We start from the raw sequence: 21,253 nt of genomic DNA, 5'->3' as shown, positions 1-21,253 counted from the left end.
AAATAATCAGTACTTCAGAATGTCTCCTTACAAGGGATAAATGACTACGATAACTTCCCCGTAGCTCAAACACAGATATTCAGGGTGCGACTAGTAGCACCGATGGGGAAATGTAATGGCTAATGAAGGAAAACGCTAGATGAAAAAAATGGTGGTGGATTTTGATCTTCGCTGATCTGTGGCGCGTAACCTTTCATCAACGGCATCTTGTAGAGCAGCGACACTTCTACAGCAACAGTCAAGGCACGTGATACATAATGTGGCAGCCTCCTCGCCCACACCCGTTATCTGGGTGCCTAAATAAGACGTCTGACCAATGCATGGCGCTAGACAAATTGTCATTAGTTACGAAGTGAGAACTTCAGGCAGCAACTTACTTGCATCAAATGAGTACCATAATTCTGCTAGTGGGGTCAAATGGCCCGATTGACAACATACATAGCCGTTGATGTAGCTGACGTGACCACCTAAATGTCACCAGGCGCTCAAATTGCCATAAGAACTCGGGGTCAGGCAGCCAAGCACAGCCAAAGCGGCAACGTACGCTTCTCTACGCTCCGTAATATGATGTTCTTTGTACGACCGAGAGCCGTACAAGCCTTCAACTAGCTGTAACATGGGATGTGGTCCATGGCCGGTTCGGAGAGGCAACAGCATAAAGAGTCTGGTCAGGATAAAAACGAGGTTCCTTAGACTCATGACCCAGTTGCCTCCTTAGGCATCCAATTTCGCACTCAATATATTAAGAAATCAGCCTCCTTGTCCGTACAGATTCTACGATCAAAGCGTTGACCCAGAATATCTTTATTAACAAACTTTATCATGGCTTTGATTGATCTCATTGGCATTATTCTGCCTTCTTCCTGCTACCTCTCACTCGGGCTACTCATATTCCATGGCTTCCAAAGCTTCGATCAGCCATATTCGGGCTTCTTCAGACAAGAAAACCAATATATCCCTGGTAGGTTTCTCGTCTATATAACCATGAAGGGTCAGCCAACTTATCGAGCCACAGTGTTGGAGACCTGCGCATTGCTAGCTGATACCGCCCTGTCCCTTGGCCTATTTATCCGCGGCATAGGCGCATACAAGCATTGGGAAGCTTTAAGATCCGTCTTGTCAGAGGTTTATCTGGTTCTGCTCCTCGTGGGCAGAACCTGGGCAATATCGCAAGGGTCTGAGTGGGGCGCTCACGTTCAGCTGCACTCAGCAGCTTTGTATGTTGTGAGGTGGCTATGCGCTCTTTTCGCGTCAGTGTATTCCGCGTACTACAGACCAGGACCATTGTCTTATGGTCTGGGGATTATGCGAGTCACGTTTCTCACCACACTCGTCGTGGTTCAGCCGCTACTATCATTATTGCACTGAAAAGTCCGATGAGGACACTGGAGGTTTTGGATCCACAACACAGTATTCGACGGCAGATGGTTTTATAACAGTGTAAAGAGACGGTGCACTATGGTACTGGTATAGTATGTGATAGAACAGAATTGTTTTCATCCAGGGAGTAGTTGGGTTGGCGACGACCCAATTTCCTAGTCTGTACGGTCCGATGGTGTAGTTGGTTATCACGTGAGTCTAACACACTCAAGGTCGGCGGATCGAGCCCGCCTCGGATCATGATTACTTTTTTTGTTTCTGAGGAACCTCCGTGTCTTTTTTATGCTGCTCTTATTAGGTGGTATGTTGAACGTGCCCACGGTGGGACTTAGCCGTCACTGCCTACAACCATCTCCGCCGGAACAGAACTATCGCATTCACGGCGATAGCGCTTCAGGCAAGTCAAAACTGGCTGTGTTTAAAAGCATGCTGGGTATGCGGTCTTTTCGTTGTTGGCCATATCGCTTTACCAATAGTTAAGTGTCAGGGAACTACTGTACTATCGCTAGTACTACTCTGTTTGGTTTGGGGCCATCACCTAGTATGGCTACTCTTGTCGTCAGTAGTATCCGTCACGATCCTCGTCCCCGCACAGGAGCAATGAGTTGACCAAAACATTCGAATTCAGAACCTAAGGGCTGCAGCCGCCGGTGCGTAGGACTATACGATTGTCAGTAGTTCTGGAGTACTGCAGCCTTAGACCCAACCAACTGGTTCGCGATTTCAACGAATATAAGTATAACAATCTTAAGCAGTAAAGGTTGCTATGCCTCGATGTCATTGTATATTTCGGGCCGGTCAGTTGACAATGCAGGTCGGCTCTGATTCGTGCTTGGCCAACTAAAGCACTACGGCGTAATTCGATTCCGTCTTTGACCAGGGGTCTATGCATCAACGGAATAGCATTGATTGGCGTCTCCACAACTCAGTCCACAGCGCTTTCGCGAGTAGCGTCCGTACAGCTTGTGCAGGGTGTACCTCCTTGGTTGCGCATGGGTGAAGTGATAGAATTGGTTATAGTCCCCAAATAGCACCCATGGCCCCACTAATTCTTCATGCACATTATCGGAACCGGCAATGAATCGACTGTGGAAGCTTACTGCAGCTTTGTCTTTTTGAAATCCTCCAATTCTCCTCTTACTTGCGTCGCGGTTCAGGTCTTCTCTCAACCGAGGCAGGTACTGGTGCCAGCGACATTTCCATTTTCATTTTCATTTGGAATAATGGCCGATACACCCAAGGTCGCGTCTGCATCGGAGCTGGTGAGCTTCCCATCAATCGCGGTCTGCATCCTACTAGCTCTCGTCTCGATTCTGTTCTGGCGCTTTTTTCTGAGCCCTATCTCCAATGTTCCGGGCCCCAAGTGGGCATCTCTCACGCGATTATGGCACATGTATCAGATATGGACAGGCCATCAGAACCTCACTATACTGGAGCTTCACAAGGAGCATGGTATGCATTGCTGGATGCTTGGGGAGGAAATGAGCTCATACAATGCAACCACAGGCCATTTCGTCCGCATAGCGCCGAACGAAGTCAGCGTGACGCACCCTGAGGTTATAAAGAAAATGATACTCACCCCTCAACTAAAGGTAGTAGTCTTATTTGACAATATCGCACTGCAGTCGAAATACTAACGATTACTGCAGGGCCACTGGTACAAAATGATGGTGAGTACGACGACGTTTCTATTCAGTTGTAAATGTAAACCACTTCGCTGAACCTCAACGTAGAGATTTCCCGACTGGAGGTAGGCTTGCATTTCGTTGTTCTCATTCGCTTCTAGCTATCCTTACCGACACCTACCATATGGTATTGGTCTGTGGCTAAAGCAGCGTAGATTTCGTACAGCTATGTCCGTCCTGGATCCAAAAGGCAAAGTCGAAATATCGAAGCAGTTGGCATCGGCATACGCAATGAGTAACGTAATCAAATCTGAGGGCCACATTACAGCCCTCATCGGACGCCTTCTGGAGTGGCTGGACAAGTTCGCAGAGAGTGGCAAGCCGATGGACCTGTCGCAGTTCTTCACCTTCACTGCATTCGATGTCGTCGGGGAAGTGGTGTTTTCCAAACCCTTCGGTTTCATCGAACAGGGAATCGACATCGACGATTGCATATCCCAGACGCTGAAGTTCGAGAGCTATATCTCCATCGCCGGGTTTGCCCAGTGGCTGCATAATCTGCTGGTGGCCAACCCTTTCATCACGTGGCTCGATATCATGCCTACGAACTATCTTGCTAAGACATCGGACGCGGCCCTACATGAGCGCAAGAAGAACCAGGACGCACGCTTCGATTTCGTGGCGCACTGGCTCAAGTCTCACGAGCAGAACCCTGACAAGCTTTCTTACCGTGATCTCCAGTCTGCCGTCATGGCTAATGTTGGGTTCGTACTTCCTCCCTGACCAACCACAGTCGTGATGAGTTCCCCATTCCACTGACTATGCGAAAAGTGCCGGTTCGGATACGGTCTCATGCACTCTGCAGTCCACCGTCTATCACATGATACGACACCCCGATGCTTGGCAGCGTGCCCGGGAGGAAATAGACCAAGCTAGAGAAAAGGATGGGATCTGCCGCGACCGCGTAGTTTCCTACGCCGATGCACAGAGACTGCCTTACCTACAAGCCTGCTTTAAGGAGGCTCTGCGGATCTTCCACCCCGTCTCTATGGGGACACCCAGGGTCGTTCCCAAGGGCGGGATCACCATCGCCGACCGATCCTTCCCAGCTGGGACTACGCTGTCGCTCAACACCTTTAGTATGAACCTGTCGAAGGACGTCTGGGGGCCTGATGCCCGGGAATACAAGCCTGAGCGGTGGATGGTTGAGGACACAAGTGCACTCGACAAGAATTTCCTGCCGGTTAGTTGAGTCCTCACAGGCTGGTTCCAGTCCCTGGTACTGACTTCCGTATGCCTAGTTCTCAGGGGGTATCGGAGCGTGTGTTGGGCAGCATTTGGCCAGGATTGAGATATTCAAAATTCTGGCTACCATCATTCGGGATTATGACATCGAGCTGGCTCGGCCAGATCAGGAATGGAAGTACTATGCTTATTTCACGGTGGTACCTGGTGATTGGCCGGTGTATGTTCAGAAGCGAGCTCTCTGATCTTAGCGGTGAATAGGTTGATAGCGTGAGATACTTTGCGCTGATGGCCTGAAGACTCTGTACTTAGCTCTCATCACCCAGCTTCTATATGCTTTTGAGAGGATGAGAATATCAATACATGTCGTACTAGAGTATACAAGTTCAATATTAGGCAGAAACAGGGTAACAATTTCATGTTCCATTCGCGGCGTGCTTGAGGCGTCGCCGGAGCTAAGCTCCAACCGAAATATCATAGTTGCCGAATCATGACCTCACCACAAGGAGCATCACACGTATGGTGTAAGCTAGTAAGTTCAAAGAACCCTGTGTGTACTGCATATGCGAGCTGAAAGCCACCTGTGATCTGACAACCAATTGAGTTCGAAGCTAGGTTCTAGTCAGGGCATCGATACATAAGGGTGTGCCCTCCCGTCCACTCCAAGCTTATTTGAACGTTTCAAAAGGCACAGGCGCGCCAAATTGTTATTTCTAGATTGTTTCATTCCCCAGAGGCCTGCGACGCAGTGAAAACTGGTTTGAAAAAGCTGGTATCATTTCATTACTATCATAACTTCTGTTTCTCTTATGGGTAGTCCTCCTGGTCACTCAAATTATAACAACCCTGTTCTAGGTCTACAGACTGGCAGCGTTCTTCTCGGTAGCCGACTTGATGGCGGACCCAAGTTCAGGAGCGACCCTCGAGAACATCTCATATGTTCGGTTTCGGGTGTCAACATGGGCAGCAGCTAAGTGGCCAGCGACGTTGTTGATAAAGTTCTCTTGTTGACCTTCCTGGCGGCCAAGGACCTTCCACAGGCCATTTGCTTGTTCCTATTTTCTCAGTTAGTCTGAGTTCCGATTCGTCCTGAGAATGGCAGAAAGGGTCACACTTACGTAGTCGTGAGGCTTGACCTCGTCGAACAAGTCGGTCACAGCAGCTCCAGCCCACTTCTCGTGAGGGTTGGTGGCCTGGACCGGGTTGTAGGTCAAAGGTCGGTAGCTGCTGGGGTAGTTGGGGTTGGCACCGTAGTTGCCGTTCACCGCCATGGCACCGTCACGCTGGTAAGGGTTGAAAGCCTTGAGAGGGGCATTAACCGGGATTTGCTGGTAGTTGACGCCAAGTCTGTGTCTGTGGGTGTCGGGGTATGAGAACAGACGAGACTGGAGGACAGGGTCTGCCGACGGTTCGACTCCGGGGACCAGGTGAGACGGGGAAAATGCAACCTGCTCAATCTCGGCGAAGTAGTTCTCAACATTCTTGTTGAGAGTGAACTTGCCGAATCTCCGCAGAGGGACCTCGCCCTGAGGCCAGACCTTGGTCAAATCAAAGATGTTCCACTTGAACTTCTCGGCCTGCTCGGGGGTCAGAACCTGGACGTAGACTGTCCAGCTTGGGTAGTCACCCTTCTGGATAGCCTCGAAGAGGTCCTGGGTAGCAAAATCGGGGTTCTCCCCAGCAAGTTTACCAGCCTCCTCGTTGGTGAAGGTCTTGCTACCTTGGTCGGTCTTCAAGTGGACCTGGACGTACACGAACGAGCCATCAGCCTTGATCCACTTGTGCGTGTGGCCAGAGTAGCCGTTCATGTGGCGATATCCGTGAGGAGTACCTCGGTCAGAGAACAAGTGCATGACCTGGTGGATAGCCTCCTGATGGGTTGCGAGGTAGTCCCAGAACATGGTGGCATCCTTCAAGTTGGTCTGGGGGTTGCGTTTCTGGGTGTGGATGAACAACGGGAAGTTGGTGGGGTCACGCAGGAAGAAGACCGGTGTGTTGTTGTACACCCAGTCCCAGTTACCCTCTTGGGTGTAAAACTTGATGGAAAAGCCTGTGCAGGAATCAATACGCTGATACTGAAAAACAGTCAGTCGATCTTGGGGGCTCATACCTCTGGGATCACGTGCGGTATCTGGCGAGCCCTTCTCACCACCAACTGTCGAGAAACGAGCAACACAAGGCGTCTTCTTACCAACACCCGACAGCATGTCAATGGTGGTAATGTCACTGATGTCGTCAGTGACCTCAAACTCTCCGTAGGCGCCAGCGCCCTTGGCGTGAACGACACGCTCAGGGATACGTTCACGGTCGAAGTGAGCCAGCAAGTCGATCAAATGAAAGTCCTGCAGCAGCAGCGGGCCGTGTGTGCCGATTCGCTGCCACTTGGACGGGTTGTCAACAGGAGCGCCATTGGAGGTCGTATAGACTGGCTTCTCATTATACTTGAAGGTGGATGCGGGCTTGTCGTCGGCGACCATGATGACTGACGTGGGTAAAGCGAAGAGATCTAATGTGGGGGGTATAGCGAGATGTCTCGTCGTGGATCTCACAACCGTCAAATGTATGGGCTGTGGTCTATCAAAGAATCGATGGGAGGTCTAAGAACGGCACTTCGGGATATCAGGGTCAGTACGACGATGCGGGCGCCCGGCTGCTCTAATAAATAGCCCTCTCGCCTCTCACGCATCAAGCGGATTAGTGGATGGGTCGCCATAACTACGTACTTCTCGACGCTGCGTCAGAAGACGGTTGAGCAACGCCCACGAGGCCGCAGGTGGACTAGTGCGGCGGTGGAGTGACCGCATCGACCAATGAGGCGGAGGCTAATGGTGAGCTCCCCTGCGCGTCTACGGCCTACATCGGTATTCGCAACGATCCGTCAAGATCCCAACTTGCCAACGGGCATTTTCTGCATCCACCCTGTCTGATTTACTCCAAAGGAGGGGCCCGATGGGCACGGCTTGCTAGAGCCGGGGATATTGCAGGGTTATGGAAAAGCTATGCGAGGCGTGTCTGGCAAGCTTGCCCGCAACTGACAGCGCGAACTACCCAGCGGCGGACTGATTCACTGACGGAGGCTCGGAGAACTGGCGTGATAAATGACCAGTGTCGTGCTACAGGCCCGGGGAATCATTGTACCTTCCAGGTTACGTACATATAATTCCAACAGCGCACCCCTAGCGCTTACTCCCCAGTGGCTGGCTTACTTGCAGTGCTCCGGGCGCGATGCCGCATTGCTTTTGCCCAATGAAGGACAGATAGAACTTGTCACTCAACGCGCAGATATGGAATCCAGATATCCAAATTCGGGTGGGCACTAATGCTTACAAACGCCCGTCGAATTACGAGCACTAATGCTACCCTGACACGCCGTAGAATTATGCGGTCAAAATGCGGACAGATATGCTCCATTCACTCACCCGGAGACCCACGTAGACACGCCATTGTTCAAGATATTCGTAAATGTGAGGATTGGGAGTTGCCGTCACTGCTGTACAATTGCTACTTGGACGGCTGGGATCTGGCTCTTATGACAACACAATGAAAACCAGCGCCAGTGGATGGTATGATGTTCGAATATCAGATTTCGATGGTCAAACCCCGGTCTCGAAAGTCGTTGACGTCAGTTCTGGGCGCGGTGGATCGACATGCGGCGTTGTTGAGACAGGGCTGCTCGGCGCCCGCCTAACCAGGAACGAATTGGGGCCAGGGGTGCTAAGTGATTTGCCGCAAGGTTAAATGTCAGTCACGTGCCTCAGCCCACCCTACACCCTGAGCTGATATTCCCAAGTATGAATCCGGCCAGGCACGAAGTGACGAAGTGGAAGCCTGCCACGGCCATGGGACTGCGCGTGGCAAAGGCGAGCTTGGTGAACAAACCGCAACCGCTGACTGCGCGAGAAAGAGCTCAGCTTTTGTCGCCTGTGATGAACACCGTCCCCTACAGCAGTAGAATCTTTTCACTGAATTATCAGGCTGATTGGTGAACTAAGGCGCGATCAATCTCCGTACTTACTGTCACTGCCCTTTATCATAACTGGCACTAATATTCAAAACTATGACTTTACATCAATACGGACTTTAAACGGTATGAAGTGGGGGTTTAAAAGTGCTGGGAAACATCGCAACCAACTTCGTGACTCCAGGTGTTTGCCTGCGTTAATGACCATTATGTCGAATCCCGAAGACCACCGCGCTAACATGCGGACGTTGTCCGCACTTCCGTGCGGCGATTGTACATGTAATCGGTCTCGAACGACGACATACGGGAATTCACAGTACTCTGCTCCGTCAACCCGCTCAGACGGCAGTGTTCGTCAGAACGGTTAGCATGCGGTCATAGCTACGGATCCGATAGCCGATGCGGACGTCATCGATGTATGGGATGGTACTGCTTATCAATAATCGCACGACACCCCGGCTCTGCTATTGGAATTACGGTCGTGACCATCAATACACTTCCTAAGCCTTGGATAAAACGTCGAAGAGATTCATGTCGCCTAAATATCAAGCACCACGGCCAACTAACTGTTGACACGAAAGGGCGGGTTGGAAACCAGCATCTTGGACTAAACTTCCTGGGACTCAAACTAAGAGGATCTCACTTGATATATTGCTAGTCTTGTGAGGCTATGCGAAGTGTCAGGAAGTGCCATTAGCGTTGATTGGTCTTCTAACTGCCAACCCCTTTGCTGATCCTGTTCCCCTTACGTGCTGTTGACTATTTGAAGCACTACCAGTCCATTGCTGAGATTTAATGGCCCAATCATGGTCGGTCACATCAAAATACCGAGCCATAACGCGCAGCAGCTTCTCCTTTTGGAACTCAAGCTAGACAAGACTTTAATTACAAGTTTAGCGATTGAACAGCCGGGTCGTCCAGGACGAGGACGAGGTCCCGGGTGGCCTGCACCCACGTAGCTACATAGACGAAGCAGAGGAAGATGAAAAAGAAGCCATGTGTCGCCCGCTTCCTGTCGTACGATCTCTGATTACGAACCTTTGCGTCAAAAAGGCAAGGGTTTTTATCTGTTGTATATATATGCAAGACCCCCAATTGATGAGCCCCGTTCCCGAACCACTCGTTTGGGTCTGGCCATTTCCGACTCCTTTCACGATGCAGTTATGTAGTTGTTGTTCATTTCAGTTCATCCCCTACTCCGTGACGTGGTGGCTTCCCAAGACAGCCCCCCTGGAACGCCCCAGGCACACAGGTGCCACCTCAGCCCCCAGTCCTGTACTCCAGAGAACATTTCGTCTTTACCCAAGACTTTCATGTGCGGCCTCGTCCCTTATTCGGCGAGTGTGGCGGGGTTTTGCCAGAAGAGGCGCAACGCTCCGCAACCCCTCCAGTGTGCTGCGCAGCGAAGAGACTTAATCCTGCGACACCGTTTGCTAAGTCCTGGTTAGCATGCCTCCTTTGTGTTTCTGAAGGGCGGTAGCATCCGAGAGCGATTTCGAGGATCAGGAAGAGAACAGCAGCCTGCCGGAACACATGCGACCCCGGTTTTGTGCAAGAAATGCCACTTACCACCAACCAGTCCATACCCTCGCTGACACCGCTGCCGTCAACAGCGGAGCAGGCCATGATGCTCCAGTTGCGGTCCCTCAGCTCGCCCAACCTAAGGGCCTCGGAGATCTCGCCTGCGCCCTTTGCGCCTGGTTGATCCTGCTTGTTGGCGAAGACCAGCAGCGCGGCGTCCTTGAGCTCGTCCTCGTTCAGCATGGCGGCCAGCTCCTCGGCGGCCGTCTGCAGACGCTCGATATCTGTGCTGTCGACGACGAAGATGACGGCGGCCGTGTTCGCGTAGTAACACCGCCAGTAGGGCCGGATGCTGGTTTGGCCGCCCAGATCCCAGACGTTGAAGTTCAGGTTCTTGTATGTGACAGACTCGACATTGAAGCCGATTGTGGGGATGGTCGTGACTACTTCGCCAATCTGTCATGTATTGTTAGCGACACGTCTCGTCTGCCGATGATGAAGATGCGGCTGCGTGTGGCACGGGGTCGTTTCGACGGCCGAGGTCGCCGGCGATCAAGGACGTTGCGGATCTGGGACGCGGTCGGGACAGAGAGGCGTACCTTGAGTCTGTATAATAGTGTCGTCTTTCCCGCGTTATCCTGTTGGACGGGTAGGTTAGCCTCTGAGGCATGGCATAGCATGGGCAAGCGCCGGATGTAAGGGGGCTACGGGGTACGGTACTTACAAGACCTAGGATGAGTATCCTGATCTCCTTCTTTGCCCACAAGAGGCCCGAAAGCCATGACATGCTCTGACCCATCTTGGATGTTCGTTCGTTTCCCCGACGGCAAAGGAGGCCTGCGCGCGAATGGTATCGTGTGTCCCGGCTGCTTTGACCTGTCTCGTTCCCCGGTCACCAGGCAAGCTGTCCAGATGCTCAGGTAAGCTAGGGGGAAAGTAATAAGTCGCCGAGGTTTAGTCAAGCAGGACGGACGTCAGAGGGCGAGCAGCAGGCCAACGACGGGACTCAAATCGAGGCGCGAGACGTGCTGGGTATTTGCAGAAAGTCTACTGAGCGTGTTCTGCCCGCGGAATCAAATTTGCATGCAGGCAGGAAATCTTGAACAATCCCTGGTAGACAATGGTCGCATGAATGAATGAACGACGGACAAGGGTGGCTGTCTTCCTGACTAGAGGCAAACCAGCCAGAGCGCCTCCCAAAAGCCTTTCCGCAGCCCGTTCCCCCCCAGCCAGGCGCCAGGGCCCAGGGCCGCCCAGGGGGTGGACGCTTAAGGAGAGAGCCGCCGCAGGGCCAGGTGGGCTTGCCTGCTAGGTGACTTGGGTTGCGCCGGGGGCTCCGCTGACCCTGATTTGCTTACTGTTTCCAAAAGTTGCTAACTTAAGCTAGGGCGGAATACTGCGCTGACTGCATGCAAGCAGCAAGCATCCATGGAATGCACTGACTGCCCTTGGCCTTGGCCCCCCCTTATCGTCGGGAATCTTTTATCGGGATTCATGCGGAGGTGGCCAGCTGGTGGGCCTGACGATGGAGCCGCCAGCTGCCCACCAGCAGTGGGACCGCCGCCAGCTTTTTTCGGTTTAACCCCGGCCCTTTCCACCGCCCTCGCAGCTCCGCCCACAGCAAAATTATTTCGACAATACAATTCGGCCGCGAGACCCCTCTCATCTGTCAAGAAGACATCACCAACCCATCTCGACATTTGCATCAGCAAAAGCCGTCAAAATGCCGGTATGTTCCCTACCCTCGATTCCGAACCCCCGATTGCATCCATCGTCCCCGCGGCCACGGCAGCGCTGCGTCTTCCACCAGATTCGGCGATGCTGAGATTTATGGCGCGCCGGGCCGGTGGATGGCCATGATCGAGACAAGACACCACGGAGCGAGATGGAGAGAGAGTCGCGTTCGTTTGAGGAGGGCACCCGAGAGCTAACGCAAGCCTTTCCCATCACACAGAGCCACAAGTCTTTCCGCACCAAGCAGAAGCTCGCCAAGGCGCAGAAGCAGAACCGCCCCATCCCCCAATGGATCCGTCTGCGAACTGGTAACACCATCAGGTACGATTGACCCGAGAGCAACGAGGCACTACACACAGACACGCATATCCACGATCAATATCGATTGGAACGACGTCCCATCCCCAGCCCAACACCCACGGAGGACAGCACGCGACCGACTGGGCCCCAAGGCTAACATGAATCTCCTCCTTAGATACAACGCCAAGCGTAGGCACTGGCGCAAGACCCGTCTCGGCATCTAAATGTCGGGCGCGCGAGCCTTCCCCTCCTGCCCACTGTTCGCTCCTTCAGCAACTCGGCACCTTGTTTTCCCCGGCGATACCACCGAGTCCCGGCTTGTCACTATGGCGTTGATATGGAAATGGTAGAGGGAACGATGCAGTGGATCATGGAGAATCTTTGGGCAACTCTCAGCTGCAACAAGGGATCGTCTGTCAGGCAGGGGAATGCTTACTGCTGTTGATTCGTTCGGGGTTTCTCTACAGGGCTCTTTTCGAGATTTGCATGGTACCGGTCATAGGGAAATGAACATGTTTGCGGAAGCAATCTTTTCTGTCAGGACATGTGTAGACGTATGGGGGCACGACGCATATGTGGATGATGTGATGTCTTTGCCGCCGTGATATTCTCATGATGGCTAACTTTGCGTTTTGTCCTATCTCGTCACGCATCTGAGACTACTGAACGCTGTGATAGAAGGCTCGCGACAAGCCGTGCCCGGAGGCGCGACCCAGCAACGAACCAATGTCGGTACTGATTTGGCAGCCAGACAGCTGGACGACTGGTGACAGACCAAACTTCCTCAACGCGCCGCGACACGAAGATCCTAATACGGTTCACAGCAAGATGCAACGGTCGATACGCCAGATAGGCGGCAACCTGGAGCTGCTTGAGCTTTGACTGTAGTCATGCATCCATCTCTTATCTAACCCCGGCGTGCCCACAGACTCTTGTGGTGAATCCACATAGTCACCGTCTCATTGCCTCGGGGTAATACCTTCGTAGGCTTGATAGCATCTCCTTGGAATTGGCTTGCTTACCCATAACCGAAAATCCGACCCTCGACGCAGTACAACCACGGAACCGCGATGCATGACTTGGAGGATATGTGCAGCCGGTATAGGCCGGAAAACGGCTCCCTGTAAAAACATGCATTTGTTTTGAGACACCGGAATCTGCAAGAGCGCTATTTTTCGGGGATTGCCCTTCGCGGCTCGATGATGAATTAGTGTTGATGTGAGAAGACGACTGTGAGGCATATGTAGATAGGAAGTCACGCAACCAGAGACCAGAGGTCTTGGGGGTAGCACTATCCTGCAGGACAGCAAACTGTGTAGTGCCTCGAAATCAGAATGCAGAAATACTTTAGCATTCACTGAAACTGATGGGCCCAGCTGTGAGTCGCGGAGTTCACTGCGTGGCGGTCAGTTCCACGCGTCCCCATATGCACGTTTGGTAGTTGAACGGAGCTTCTCGGATATGACGGCACTGTATCGCAGCTTGGGCGTGGGATGAGAGACAACGCCCTCAATCAACAGAATGGGAATAGTTCGAGGCACTGCGAACGTTCGGCCCATAGACGAAAGGCAAATTCACAGCGTTCACTCTCGCAGACAGGAAGTACCAGTATTCATCTAAAAGGACTGTCTATTGTCAACCGCTCGGGATGTGGCAATGGCAATCATCATGATTGCGACGAGGTCAATACACAAAGGGGAGCGCAGAAACTACTCAAAGTGGCGGGCATAGCCAGGATGCTTTGCCATCATAATGGCAACCCGTTGCTCCCCCAGCCAGGTGACAAATCGCCTGTACGTCGACTGGACTTGGTCACCCCTCCGATGCCAGATGTGTTTGTCACGAGAGGGAAAATGTAAAATGCAAAAACGCCGGGACATGCCATTTCGTAATATCCATCCCCTACCCATCTAGCGATGCCTGTAGTCATGCCCAAACATCCATGCTGGGTGATAGACAATGCTCGCAAACTCCTCCAAGGCCGCCACTACCACCTATCGATCCTCGGCCCACTCGTTCTCGCGGCGGATCTGCTCCTCCTCCTCGGGGGTGAAGTCGTTGGTGATGTTGAACGTCTTGCGGATCTCCTCGGGAGACTTGCCCTTGATCATATTGGCGACAGTCTTGCAGCCAACGTCGAGGAGGGCCTTGATGTCAAGGTAGTTCGAGGCCTGTGAGCTAGCGGTCAGCGAAATAAAATCCCTGGGGAGACAACAGGAGTGCGGGTGCGGGGTGACGTACCAGAATGATCTCGAACAGCATCTCCTGGTCGACCTGCATGAACTTCTGGTCCCACTCCTCGATCTCGGTGGTCTTCTTGCGGTTGTCGGATTCGTCATCGTTAGTCGGCGGGGGATCCTCCTTGTGGTGCTCACACCACTCAATGACCTTGCGCAGAACGGGCTCGGTGACCTGGTGATCATGTGAGCATCTGTCAGGCTAATGCGATTAGGTGCGGGAGAGCACCGTGAACTGACTTACGTTGGGGATGGGGATGGTCTGCGAGATGGCGGTCTCGCCGAGATCCTCCAGCATGTTCTTGATCAAGAGCGAGCGCTCGGCGACCTTCTTCTCTGCTAGCTGTTAGTGCGGAACGCACATGTGTAGACGAGATCCTTCTACGCACCGACCTCGATAACAGCGTTATCGTTGGACTGAAGGCGCACCTTGACGGGATCGGCAGCCATGGTGAATGACGTGGGTCGAGAGACTCGGGAGAGAGGTGATGTGTGATGTCGGATGCGGGAGGGGAAAAGCGGACGTCAAGCTGCCGCAATTTGTCGTGTGCGGGCGCGTGTGTGCGGATCGACGCTGCGATATTTGGTATGGGCGACGAAGAGACTGGATGTCCTGGTCGCCGATTGTCAGTTGTTGGTTGGCTGGCTGGTTGGTTGGTTGGTTGGTTGTTTGTGGTTTGGAGAAACGGAGGTTGAGGTGAGGCGGTGGTGGGGTTTCTTTTAAGTAGGGTATGGTATGTAGGTAGGAAGGCAGCTTGGCTTGCGGATTGCGGCACGGCGTTCAAGCAGGTAGGTAGGTAGGTAGGTAGGTAGGTAGGTAGGTAGGTAGGTAGGTAGGTACCTGCTGTAGGTAACTAACTACCTTGGGGGACTCGCTAGCAAACTTGGCTTTGGGGACAGCAACGGAGATGCCGTGCCTTTCTCTACTCACAATAGCTGTTGCTTGCTGCACAAGAACCTTTGTGGCGTGGCAAGACTCTGAATAACGGGGGGCGCTCAATGAAGATGCGACGAAGAGGGTGAGGTGAGGGCCGACAAACGGCAGAACAGAAGAGCTCAATGGCCTTTTTGTCTGGTTCCTGGGGTTCAGATGGATCAGGCAGTCACACAGGCTTCAGTTCGTTTGCGGCGGGCGACTCAGCACGCCGGCCAGCCGCGGGCCCACTGCAGTTCCCTATTTCGGCCTGGCCCAGCACCTTAAACGGAGTTGGTGCCTAGTCAGCCCCGACCTCGAGTCCTGAGACCCTGGAAACGCAGAGAACGAATATCTACATACTGAAGGACCCTAGGCAGCCTGCAGCAGGGTAACGAGACTTCTGAGGTTCGGATTGGATGTCTATTACTGTGCTGCAGAGTAGTCCAGAACTCTTAGAGAAAGCTGGAAATGCCCCCCTGTATGGATGTATCATCATAGATTCTTCTCCAATCAGCCCCCCGCAACACCCATCATTGGAGGCATGCAAGGATCTCCGCCGCACTCCCGCACACTACCACAATGCAGTTGCTTGTGTGGTCCAAAAGGCAGTGCAGACAGAACAACCAGCCCGCTCTATCAGCATGGGCCTTCCAACACCGTCTCTGCCAAGGCGGCGACTTGACGAGACATTGCACGAGGGAACAAAGGAAGGCGCCTGGATTCGAGAGCATCAATGGATCGACGTCATCGGAAAAGGTTCGATTCTACCTCCATCCGTGGATGCGTGGCGTGAAGTGACTCGCGCCGCTAGATTTATTATCGATTCAGTAGGTTCGGTCACTCTCATCCATGGAACCTGGCTCAAGTGAAAGGTGCAAATCATCTTGGATTCCCATTTCAAAAACTCCCAGCCTTTTTGGTGTCAAGACCCCCTCAATCTAACAGTGTCCTATCACTGTCGTGTAGAATATGATTTCCCCTGTGCCGTAACATGACCCTGTCCAAATGCTAAATCTTGTCCTCAACCACAAGCCTGTGTCTCGGAGCTTGCAGTATACCCGTCCCATGCCTCCCCAAAGTATGCTTTGCCACCCTTCCCTTGGTGTTGACCTTCCCATATATCCTGCAAACGCCCACATCCCAAACCCAGAGTCCCTAGCAACGTTTTTAACATTACAATTAGAAGAAGATCATGCTGTCGGCCGATGTCGACCAGAAGGAGTGTATGTCATGTCCAGATCCCCGATGATCCCTCCATGAATCCAAAGGAATGACAATAAATAACAGAAAAGAAAGCTGAAGGGTATCGTCAAGCGTCACCGAAAAGCCGCCCATGTTCCTGCGGAGACGCCAAATGCGTAGCCCTTCCCGTGTTAACCTCACCGGGCCGCGCTCTGCATCTTGCGGATGGCGTCGCGATGGGCGTCCATGAGGTATCCGCTGCGCATGTGCTCCTCGAACATGCGCTCGTTGCGTTCCTTCTCGAGCCTGTCCATCTCCTTGCGCTGGGCCTCCTGCTCCCGCTGGCTCAGCAGCATGCTCCGGCTCTGCTCCATGCTGCGCTGGAGTTCCGCCTCGCGGTGGGCGGCGCTCACGCCCCTGTTCAGCGAGAGCGTGGACGCCGAGGGCGTGATCTCCCGGCTGCTGTTGATCGGCGTCACGGCGCGGAGGTCCTGGACTACGGACTGCCGGAAGCTGGCGAGCTGAGATTCCCGGGCTAGCTGCGAGGGCAACGTCGAGTGTCTCTGCGGCTGGTGGGAGTCGAAGTTGGTCGCGTCCGCCCCGTAGGAAGCCATGCTCAAATTGCTGCCCGGCCTCGTGTTGCCGCCGGCCACGGAGAGAAGGCTGCTTTGGCGCATCAGCTGCTTGCGCTGGCTGAGCGGTAGGTCGTCTGCGTCTTGGCCGGCAAAGGTGGAGTACATGGGGTAGTTATGCATCGACCCGGCCTCGCTCGCGGCTGGCTGCGGTGAATAGGTCGTAGCCTCGGGGATGGGAGGGCTCAGGATGGATGACTTGTTGCGTAAGAGCATCTCGCGTCTGCCCAGCAGAGTCTGGGGAGTCGAGCGTGATACAATCCCCGGCACAGGCCCACGTGCATTGGCCTGCAGTTGATCGAGAGTTGCAGTTGATACTTGGGCTGATCCCAGCAAGCCGTCGGCCTGGACTGCCGCCAACGAAGAATCCCCGGCGTGTTCTTCTGCAATAGGCTGGCCGATTATATCCGAAACTCGTCGACTCATGACACCTGACTTCATACGGAAGCTGTGGCTTGTGTGTAGGGCATGAGGCGGCACAGCACTCACAGGGCTGGTCTTTGCGCTGGAGTCCTGAGGAGATGAAGTTGAGATGATCAGCCCTGGCGACTTGGCACTCGACATCCTCGAGTTTGACTGAGACACAGGTCTAGATCCAGGGGGCGAGCTGGAAGGCGATGAAGACGATCGTGTCAATGCTGGCGGCGGCGCCCCATTCTCAGCAGTCTGCTGCAAACTTTCCACATTCACAGGCGCTGCAGTCTCATTATCCCTGGGCGTCTCTTCCGCCGGGCTTACATCCTCTTGAAGCTTCTGCGGCTCTGGCACCTCAGCTTGGCTCAGATGCTTTGCCCATTCGTTCGTCCGATAAGCAGATGCCACGCGTGAGAGGCCGCCTGGGAGTCGGTCTTTGGTAAGGCTAGCAGGCGTCGAAGGCGTCGAGGTCACTGCGGAAGCAGACTTTTTCGGGTTGTCTGCTTTATGCTCTGATCCCGAAGCCCCAGACGTTTGGCCCATGTCTGAAGTTGCCTCTGTCTTTCCCAGATTCGCCACTGAACTGTTTCGTTTCGACGCGGCGTCTGCAGATTCGCCAAACAATGACATGTTGAGGATATCCGTCGCGATAGTCTCTGCCGTCGACATGGGTCTACCTTCTGGATACTTGTCAACAGGGGACAACTTGGCCTGATCTGCGGGCTCTTTGACAACGCTTGCACTGCCTTGGGACTTCTTGTCTGCCAACTCGGCCATGATTTCCATGGCAAACTCCGACTCGTTGTCTTTGGGCTTTCCGTCCAAACTCAGACCATCGATGGTTGCGGCCACGGATCCAGCATCGCTGTCTCTTCTTGGTTTCTCCGAAACAAGATCTTCCTCGCTGCCACCCCATGCGTGTGAAAGCTGGGTCGGCGAGAATTCACCATTTCTCTTTCTCGAGTCTGTAGACCTTATGGAACCTCGGGATAGCCTGTGAAGCAGATGGCCAGACCCTACTGATAGACGATTGCCCAGAGAAGCTCTCGATGCCCGCTTGTTCATGGCAATTGAGCGGTCGTCGTCATCAGCAAACGTTGCGAACGAAGAGCGATCGTCATCGTCTCTTTCGTCGCTCTGGACGGGGATCTGGAAGGGCAGTGGAATCACTTCAGGTCCGGCTGGCCTGGATAATCTCTGTGAATCGCGGGCCGATGCCCATGATACCGGTCTGGCTTCGCCATCAGTTCCAATAACCCGGACTGTGTCGTGTGTCTCTCCCGTGGTGTCTGCCGCGTCGATGGCCTTATTGCCCGGCTCCTGCCTGGATGGTGATGGTGAGTTTGGAGCAGGCAATTCAGCAAGCTCTATCTCTTCCTCGTCATCGACCCGTTGTACGGTTGTTAGACTTGAGCGGGCCTTCTTCTCGCTCATATCACCGATGCCAGAGTCGCCTGAGCCATGGGGACTGGCCGGTGGTCTACCACCATAGGTGGCCTCCCATTCCTGCCTGTCTGGCGCTGTTTGTTCTTCGATCTGCTGCCCCAAGTTGGCCTCTTCGAGGTCGCGTTGTTTCTGTGCTTCCTCGCGTGCCTCGGCCCGCTTCGCCCGGTGCGCCTGGATGATCCTCCAGAGCTTGAGCTGAGAGATGATGCCGATGATGCACAGGATGACGTTCAGGGCCAGTTCGACGCGGATGCCCTTGGTCAGGGGGTAAGTATCGACACCGAAAGGAAATAAGTTCTCGTTCAGTGCCCAGATGTACGCCCAGAACTCCTTCAGGCCCGCTCGACTAAAGCAATCGATCCCCAAGACAGTAGCTGTGGCACCGGAGAACGCAATGAGACCAATGAGAGCGTATACTCGGGTGTGTCGGCTGAAGTAGAACGCAAAACCTGCTAGCGTGAACGCGGTGATGAAGATTACTCTGGCAGTGGTGTTCTTCAAAAGACCACCCTCCTGCAACGTGAGGAGCCACATCGACACACAGAACCCCCCTAGCAAGCACCCAAGGCTCTCCGTGAGCTCCCTGAAGATGGTTGCTCCTCCGCCGAGAATGAGCCCAGTGACTACTACAGCCACGACGTAGGCACCCTGGATGCCATCCGAGATAGGTGTCACCATAACATAGACAATCAAGACGGTTGTTGATAGGCCGGCTAAGTAGGCCGACGAAAAGAATGTGTGCAACCAGTTGTTCTTGATCCCAATGAGTGTGTGAACGGCTCCTGTCAGGAGGAGTATCACACCAGCCACTGCCCATCCGGGGGTCAGCCGCGGTTGAAGCGGCAGCTCGCCTTCCGCAATTGTGGCTACATACGAGGGTCAGCAAAAGGCCACGATAGAAGCAGGCAGTAAAATGATTCCCTTACAGTTATAAATGCTGGAGACATTGCTGGGGGAGTTTCCATTGAGCGCCGAGGGTATAAGAGTTGCTGTCGCCGTGCTTGAAGCACTTGAAGTGACTGTTGCTCCTGTGGAAGCAACAGAGGAGCCCTGAGTGCTCTCCGTGCTGGTCTGAGCAGTTGCAGTCGACTTGTCTTGGCTGGTGTTCTCTGTCGTAGTGGGAGCAATGGTCGTTGTGGGAGAAGCGTCATCTCTGCGAATCGGCCCCAAGATCCCAGCTGCCATCACATTCCAACACAGCAACAGGCACAGCAGCCTCCAGACCCAAGACCTCTTTGGAAACATCTTGACTTTTTCTCCCCCGCAAATCTTCCTTGTGCCTGACGAGCAGGGCAAGTCGGTCCGCCAGCTCAAATTCAACTCGGCACCGCACGCAACGCAGGCGGCAGCTATATACACTCTCCGAATGGTGGTTGGTGAAGCTTTACACTTGAATGGAAGGCATAATTGGGTGGCGGGTAAACGACCGTCGAAACTCTATCGTGTAGATGGAAGTCCTGGGCTCGGTATGAAGTTCACTATAACCAGAGGCTAACAGAACTTTGCTGGAAGGACCGGCCGAGCTAGCTCGCAGAGTGTCGTCCGTCCGGGAGCAGCGATATATCACAGCAAATGCAAGGCGGCGGTGCTCGCGGGCAGTACAGGTTGGATGACGAAAGCCCGGGGGGTAGGATACAGCCCCGTTACTGTCTGGGAATAGTCGAGCGGGTGGGAAGGGAGATCAAACAAGCTATAATGGGACCGAGATATCACGCAAGGACCTCGAGGACTTTCAATATGGAACCCGTTTATGCGGGAGAAGGCGGCAAGTTCGCAAGACGGACAACACAACAACGCTCGAGGGTTAGAGAAAAGAGAGGAGGACACCACATGCAAGCATCGTCACCCACAGCAGACGCGTTGGGTCAAAGATCTACCTCGAGCTGGACTGGACCTACTCGCTAGCCTCTGCAGCTCTTTTTCGCAGGCTGGCCATGCCGTGCGATGGCGGATGACGAAGAGAAGCGACCCGAATGGGCGCAGCTAACGCCCATGGGAGATTAGACAAACATCATCTGGATGTGCGGTCGCCGGACTAGGCACGGTACATAGGAAACTATCGCCTTGAACAAGAGGGTCCCGCAGCGAATCGACGAAAACTGCCTTTGCGCGGACAAGGATGCCACCAGTCCGGCAGCTCGTTCCTGATCTTAAACCTCAGACCACATTGCGATCCACAACTGTGATTGATTGGCAGCAAGGTACATGTAACCCCCCCTGGGCACCATGTACCGGACGCGGCTTGTTCTCGGGTGGGGGGCCCTCTCGACCACGCTAAACCCCATACTCTCTGCGAGCTTCTCATTATCAGACGATCCGTCTGACAGCGGGAATAGAAAAGTGAAAAGAGACACTGTCGTTTTATAAAGGCTAAATGCAGCCTTGTCGGGAATACACATGTCAGCGCGCACTTTTGTACCCAGTTGTCAATGACGGCTTGAGATCTCTATCTGGGGAAAGAGAGACAATGTCCTCAAACTGCCGGACGCGAGACACGTCCACAGGCAGAAATTCTGTAAGGGCTTTCCTGCAACTCGAAAAGGCTTCGAAAAAGCAATCCCGGGGCAGGCGCTCCACGACATCAACCCTGCCCCCTCGGGTTGCAATCTATGCAACTCTGAAAACTGGGTTCCAAAATCCACAAGGCAGCGCGTCTACTA

At 53.6% G+C, this 21,253-nt stretch overlaps 6 protein-coding genes across 6 annotated transcripts; 2 read left to right on the top strand and 4 right to left on the bottom strand.

The window, feature by feature from the left end:
* Positions 1 to 2,603: 2,603 nt before the first annotated feature.
* Positions 2,604 to 4,495, top strand: JN550_000491 (uncharacterized protein; the record flags this gene model as incomplete). Its single annotated transcript, XM_049316494.1, has 7 exons — positions 2,604 to 2,832; positions 2,887 to 2,972; positions 3,030 to 3,050; positions 3,114 to 3,130; positions 3,221 to 3,769; positions 3,837 to 4,248; positions 4,307 to 4,495. The coding sequence occupies 7 exons, from the start codon at positions 2,604 to 2,606 to the stop codon at positions 4,493 to 4,495; spliced, it is 1,503 nt and encodes a 500-aa protein (XP_049177780.1).
* Positions 4,496 to 5,107: 612 nt separating this feature from the next.
* Positions 5,108 to 6,727, bottom strand: JN550_000490 (uncharacterized protein; the record flags this gene model as incomplete). Its single annotated transcript, XM_049316483.1, has 3 exons — positions 5,108 to 5,305; positions 5,369 to 6,300; positions 6,361 to 6,727. The coding sequence occupies 3 exons, from the start codon at positions 6,725 to 6,727 to the stop codon at positions 5,108 to 5,110; spliced, it is 1,497 nt and encodes a 498-aa protein (XP_049177779.1).
* Positions 6,728 to 9,623: 2,896 nt separating this feature from the next.
* On the bottom strand, positions 9,624 to 10,531 carry JN550_000489 (uncharacterized protein; the record flags this gene model as incomplete). The annotated part of the gene is made up of 4 exons (XM_049316472.1): positions 9,624 to 9,644; positions 9,781 to 10,188; positions 10,332 to 10,370; positions 10,457 to 10,531. The coding sequence occupies 4 exons, from the start codon at positions 10,529 to 10,531 to the stop codon at positions 9,624 to 9,626; spliced, it is 543 nt and encodes a 180-aa protein (XP_049177778.1).
* A 1,086-nt stretch (positions 10,532 to 11,617) lies between these two features.
* JN550_000488 (uncharacterized protein) lies at positions 11,618 to 11,990 on the top strand (the record flags this gene model as incomplete). Its single annotated transcript, XM_049316461.1, has 2 exons — positions 11,618 to 11,787; positions 11,942 to 11,990. The coding sequence occupies 2 exons, from the start codon at positions 11,618 to 11,620 to the stop codon at positions 11,988 to 11,990; spliced, it is 219 nt and encodes a 72-aa protein (XP_049177777.1).
* Positions 11,991 to 13,760: 1,770 nt separating this feature from the next.
* Positions 13,761 to 14,453, bottom strand: JN550_000487 (uncharacterized protein; the record flags this gene model as incomplete). Its single annotated transcript, XM_049316450.1, has 4 exons — positions 13,761 to 13,937; positions 14,008 to 14,178; positions 14,248 to 14,339; positions 14,393 to 14,453. 4 exons carry the CDS (start codon positions 14,451 to 14,453, stop codon positions 13,761 to 13,763), a joined length of 501 nt encoding a protein of 166 aa, XP_049177776.1.
* Positions 14,454 to 16,298: 1,845 nt separating this feature from the next.
* Positions 16,299 to 19,838, bottom strand: JN550_000486 (uncharacterized protein; the record flags this gene model as incomplete). Its single annotated transcript, XM_049316439.1, has 2 exons — positions 16,299 to 19,459; positions 19,520 to 19,838. 2 exons carry the CDS (start codon positions 19,836 to 19,838, stop codon positions 16,299 to 16,301), a joined length of 3,480 nt encoding a protein of 1,159 aa, XP_049177775.1.
* Between the last annotated feature and the right edge of the window lie 1,415 nt (positions 19,839 to 21,253).

Source organism: Neoarthrinium moseri (genome assembly GCF_022829205.1).
Source record: "Neoarthrinium moseri strain CBS 164.80 chromosome Unknown scaffold1_Wmoseri_CBS_16480, whole genome shotgun sequence".
Taxonomy (NCBI): Eukaryota; Fungi; Ascomycota; class Sordariomycetes; order Amphisphaeriales; family Apiosporaceae; genus Neoarthrinium; species Neoarthrinium moseri.
This window is presented reverse-complemented; position numbering and strand designations above follow the sequence as displayed.